Source organism: Rhizomucor pusillus (assembly GCF_041956525.1).
Source record: "Rhizomucor pusillus strain CBS 183.67 unplaced genomic scaffold VTP01scaffold_34, whole genome shotgun sequence".
In the NCBI taxonomy this organism is placed as follows: Eukaryota; Fungi; Mucoromycota; class Mucoromycetes; order Mucorales; family Lichtheimiaceae; genus Rhizomucor; species Rhizomucor pusillus.
Window position 1 is genome coordinate 3,627 of NW_027192175.1, and position 5,135 is coordinate 8,761.

Below are 5,135 nucleotides of genomic sequence, written 5' to 3' on the forward strand. Positions count from 1 at the left end.
GCAAAGCTTCAACCAACGTGCACATAGACAAGCATTCATACCGCAGTCCCTGAGGTCTACCGTGGTGAACGGGTGTCTAGCACACTCGAAACGTGGCTGCACACAGTCGGGACGTATTGCAGATTTCGAACATACGAGGATATCACGAGCATAACGTTCGCCTCCACTTTTCTTCGTGACTCAGCTGCCTCTTGTTGGCAACATTTTTCTTCCATTCGGAACGAAAACGGGGAGAGGACTGTGCTTCCTACTACATGGGTCGAGTTCAAGATAGTGTTCCACAACGAGTTCAAGCCCGGAGATGCCGCCCAGCTGGCACGCACTGCATTGCCAAATCTCACTCAAGAAGGCAGCATCCGCGGTTATATCGTTGCTTTCCGCGATATCATGCCGGATTTGCCCGACATGTTCGAGGAAGATGCCATCCACTTTTTCATTACTGGTTCGAATATGAAGCAGGACTGACCGTCTCCCGCGAACACCCTGGTACGTTGACACAAGCTTTCCTCACCACTGAATCATACGAAGCCGCCATCCAACGCCTTCAAGGGTCTCGTCATCGTACTATCCGCACCAACCAGACCAACGCAGCCGCCCAGGCAGTTTATCAGAGCAATCAGGATCCGTCTTCTATGGATCTAGATGCCATTAGTCTGTTCCAGTTGTTAGTATCAAGCCATATCTACATACACAGCAGCAGTTTTATCTTGTTAAAGGAATAGTATCTCTTATCCCATGTGTACTGTCAAACCTTGAAGTTCTCTTTCCTTCGTCATAGCTTTTATGATTGTTTTACAGATGCTATACTATTGTTATACACCTGTTTTACACATGCACTACAGATGTTTTACGGACATTTCCCATATGTTTTACGTTTGTCACAACCACAATGATATAAAAGGCCAAGAGTTGAACATCGAAGACAGATCACACACAAATTCTTTTCTTTGCCGAGCTTTTTCTTATTCTAGGACAGACCACAACTTTGCAACTCTTTCTAACCTCTCGGCTTGATCTCACCGTCAGTTGACAGTAACTTTATCAATTTTAAACTTAACCTTTTCTTTGATACACACAAACTCGTCGTGATCGAGAAAGGAAACCATCACTGCGACCATCGAGCCAGTGCCTTTTCCTGCTTGTCTCAGCGATTACGAGGATAGTGAGGAGGATGAAGCTATTCAAGATTCCCTGGATCTTTGTGAAGATTTTCTGGCTGGGAGGTGATGCAAGTTTAGTTGGAGTTGGACCTGGCGCTCCAAATGGGGAAGGAATCTTTGGGTGGAGGCATTGGGATGGTCGAGCATGGATTACTGAGAGCCTCCATCCAAAATGTGTGAGTTCATCCAAAAAGATGGCCCCGTTGATTTTTAAAAAGAAACCCATATGCTTTGGGTATACATCGGTACCAATTCGCTAGGATTCACCTCCATGCCTCTACCCAAAGAATCCTTCCCCATTTGGAGCGCTAGGTCCAACTACAACTAAGCTTGGATCATCTCCACCGCCAGAAATCAAGGCTCACAACGTTTTCCACGTTCGCACACTCAAACCGTACAACGAACTAAACGATCATCGACGACCATCTCGACCGCCCCCAGTCCTAGTTCAAGGGGAAGGGGAATACGAGGTCGAACAAATTTTGGACTCACGCAGACGACGACGACGAACGGAATACCTTGTCAATGGGAAGGCTACCCTCTACAGGAAGCAACTTGGGAACCAGCAAGCATCTTAAAGATCAGTCAAGACATATTGAATGACTTTATTGAAAAAGGTTAACACGGGCGAAGCCCGCGACGCAGAAGTCAAAGATCGGTTGCCTTGACCGAAAAAATACCAAGGTCCCAAGAACCAGGGACCGCAGGACGCAATACCACCTCAGGGGAGGGACCGCCAGGCAGCGCGATATTGACCGAGACAACGACCGGCGACGACGTCCAGGACGGCACCGGTGAGGTACTTTCCCAAGAACTGGTCCAAGGGAAGTACATTGGCTGCCAAAGAGGCTGCCAACCAAACACCTCGGGATCACAAACGAAGAACGAGCCGACAGATGGGGACACCAACGATGGAGAGCCACCAGACAAAAAGGGCGACGAACCACAAGCAGAGCCAGCCGAACCAGACGCCTCAGGCCACGAAGCAAAGGTGGGCTACCGAACGCCAGACCAGCCGAGCGACTTAGCCTCGCAATCAGAGGCTTCAGACAAGACAGGAGACGCAGCGAAGGAAGACGAAGCAGACATGTTGATGATATCGAACAAGACACCAGCGAACTGAAAGCCTTTGTATATCCTCAACAACTCAAGAATTCTGGATCACGAAATGCATCTCAAGGCCGAAGACAAAACCGAACTGCAAGAAATACTCAAACAGACAAGACCGATACTGCAACGAACTATCAAGACATCGAAAAGCAAGACTACTCAAAAACTTCTGGAGCGAAGACGCAAAGAGCAAGACTATACATGAAGTACTCGGACGAGAAATCAAGAAGGCAAAGTCTAAACACCAGGGCAGATCAGAAATCATGCAAACGCGCATCAGCAGTACCTAAAATGGACGCGCAAATGATACCACGTACCATTGATGCAAGGCGACGTCCTTACAGACGATCAAGAGATGCCACGTCGCAATATCCGAAAATACCAATGCCGCCGAACGACAGGCCGACGCACGGACTTACAAACCCCTACGACTTAGTTAAGGGGAGGAGAGTGTTATAGCGAAGCCTATAACCGCAGCAGCTAGCAATATCTGGTGACTCTTAGCAAGCACTGGTATCCACGAACACTTTCCAGAACCTTCACAACAGCAGCATTCTCGATAATTGGGTGAGGACGGACAAGGTCGTTATAATTTCGGACATCTTTTGGTCTGTCGGTGATCTATATGCCTATCCGACGTCTTGGGAGATAATTGCCTCCTTAATAATGAGACAAATCCTGGATGACAACCAGAGATAGGGACGCGGTAGATATCCTGGCCGTCCGTATATCTCTCGAGGGCGGTATCCTGTTTCGCAGGATGGAATAGTTTTAAAGAACGTGGGTTGATCGGCAACAGAGACGGTAGCCCGATTGTCTATCGATGTATATGAGGAGATGGATGGCCTCCTAGCATTACCGTAGCAGTATCTTGTACAGTATAAATAGCCACCATTTCACTCGAATAAACAGTAGAATCAGTTTCTCTTCTTCATATATTTCTTCTTAGCAATTGTATCACTAGTTGATCTTGCTGAGCTAGAAAAGCGACCACGACTGCAACAAAGACACGAAAAGTTAGCGAGCAGAAAGTTGTTCTTTATTCTTCTATTATTCTCAAGTATTATGTCTTGTTTCTGTGCTTCGGTTTTATGATCATATTGGGATAGCTATGAATATATAGGTATACAAGTGCGAAGGAAATGCATGTCGAAAAGGTAAGGTGTCAAAAGAACGGCAAGGCAGCCAAAAAGGGAAGGAAGCAAAATCTGCCTAGATAAAAGTGTTGACTTCCGCCAGATTCGAACTGGCGACCGTCTGTGTGTTAGACAGACGTGATAACCAACTACACCAGGAAGTCCTGTTGCTCGTTTTGTTGAGGAAAAGAAACCTGGAATGCACTTCAGACAGTAATCAAGCCGGCAAAAGCATTACGCCGAAGACGTGCCGGATTGGCTTGCTCGGAGGAACATTCCAGCGTTACCGGGAAGGTACTCGCTAAGTGAAGCTAGTTCACCAAGCTGCTTGGAAGATTTCCATAGACTTGTACACTTCCTGTATCCTCCAGAAGCTTCCTTGTAAATAGATATAAATGTACGTTGTTAGAACAATAAAGTCCAACATCGAATTCGCCAGTAAAGATATTGTATTATTTATTGCTGGATGGATTCTTCAAGCAAGATAGACATCCACGGAATACGCACAGGAAAATTTGATACACTGAGTTCCCTCTTTTCCGGCCTCGCTACAAATAAAGTTCCTCTGCGAGAAAAGTGGCGTTTGAGTAGGATTTCAGCATGCTGAAACTTTTGAGTTTCAGTGAGGTTTCAGCAGGATTTCAGTGTAGTTCAACAAGGTTTTAGGAATCGGAGTCCCTCTTCCTGAACACAGATATGTTCGTCGTTGTACACAAAACGGCTTCATCCCCTTCTTCCCCCATGGTTGTCGACCATCTCTTTCCTTTTTTGTTCACAATAGCTTTAACTGACTCTGACAGTTTTCTGTGAGTGCACGTGCTACCATAAGCAGGTTAAGAAAATGATATCAGTTCTGCATCGAATGCTCAATACACATATTGCCACAAGCAAATAGAAATAATATATTTTATAAAGGAGAACTGAAACGGCGTCTTTATTTTTGTACTACCGCATGCCAAGCTAATGACGGGCGTAGGAATGTGTTAAATGGAGCTCGCATAAACACGACAGCTTCAACCGTGAAAAGCTTTTTTTAAATGGTTATTGTCGCAGGGACAATTGTTCGAAAAGGTCTCTGCTTTGGACGTTCTTTCTCTGTGGCCTAGTTTCAAAAAACGGGAAAACAGCCACCCCAATCACAATTCTGTCAAAGACACACGACGCCTGCACAGCAGCAAGTTACAATGGGCTAGTAAGGAATCTCTCCTGGAAAACAGCACAAATCAGTCAGAGTCCATAATGATTGTAAGCTCGTAAAAGAAGCTGCCACGTTTCCGGCTTTCTTTTATTTGTCGTAGTCTGCCAAAGAAAAACACGCGTCATTTCGCTGCTTTTGCACACAACTTCCCGTCACGATTCTCCGTACTCACAGTAATCTAATTTATTTGTGTTGAAAGTGTGTAAGCTAGAAGCCAGGTTTGCTACTGTTTATGGCTGGCTATGGAAATAAGCTCACAGGTGACATGGGGAGTCTGAAAGCTTTGTAAAACGCTGCTGTTCTTTCTCTCATCATGGTTTGGGAAGTGATTCTACAACAGATCTTCCAAGTTCACCGTCGGTCTCTGCATAGATGAAACGAATGAAAGGAATGAATGGACTTCTGTGTTTATCTGCTCGAAGGAACCCGAAGAAAAACGGTCAAGAACTGGATAAAGTGCTGATCTTTGGAGTTGTTTTGTCTATGTTTTTTTTTATATTTCATGACAAGGGAGGTCATCTAGAACCACAT

The 5,135-nt window shown here is 45.6% G+C and overlaps 3 protein-coding genes and 1 non-coding gene across 4 annotated transcripts; 3 read left to right on the forward strand and 1 right to left on the reverse strand.

Moving 5' to 3' along the window:
- Positions 1-254: 254 nt before the first annotated feature.
- VTP01DRAFT_7235 (uncharacterized protein) lies at positions 255-722 on the forward strand (the record flags this gene model as incomplete). The annotated part of the gene is made up of 1 exon (XM_069386225.1): positions 255-722. The coding sequence occupies one exon, from the start codon at positions 255-257 to the stop codon at positions 720-722; it is 468 nt and encodes a 155-aa protein (XP_069234461.1).
- A 963-nt stretch (positions 723-1,685) lies between these two features.
- Positions 1,686-2,475, forward strand: VTP01DRAFT_7236 (uncharacterized protein; the record flags this gene model as incomplete). Its single annotated transcript, XM_069386226.1, has 3 exons — positions 1,686-1,744; positions 1,806-2,249; positions 2,313-2,475. The coding sequence occupies 3 exons, from the start codon at positions 1,686-1,688 to the stop codon at positions 2,473-2,475; spliced, it is 666 nt and encodes a 221-aa protein (XP_069234462.1).
- Positions 2,476-2,561: 86 nt separating this feature from the next.
- On the forward strand, positions 2,562-2,969 carry VTP01DRAFT_7237 (uncharacterized protein; the record flags this gene model as incomplete). The annotated part of the gene is made up of 2 exons (XM_069386227.1): positions 2,562-2,705; positions 2,775-2,969. 2 exons carry the CDS (start codon positions 2,562-2,564, stop codon positions 2,967-2,969), a joined length of 339 nt encoding a protein of 112 aa, XP_069234463.1.
- Positions 2,970-3,496: 527 nt separating this feature from the next.
- VTP01DRAFT_t98 lies at positions 3,497-3,570 on the reverse strand. The gene has a single exon. It is a non-coding gene; the product is annotated as a tRNA-Val (tRNA).
- Between the last annotated feature and the right edge of the window lie 1,565 nt (positions 3,571-5,135).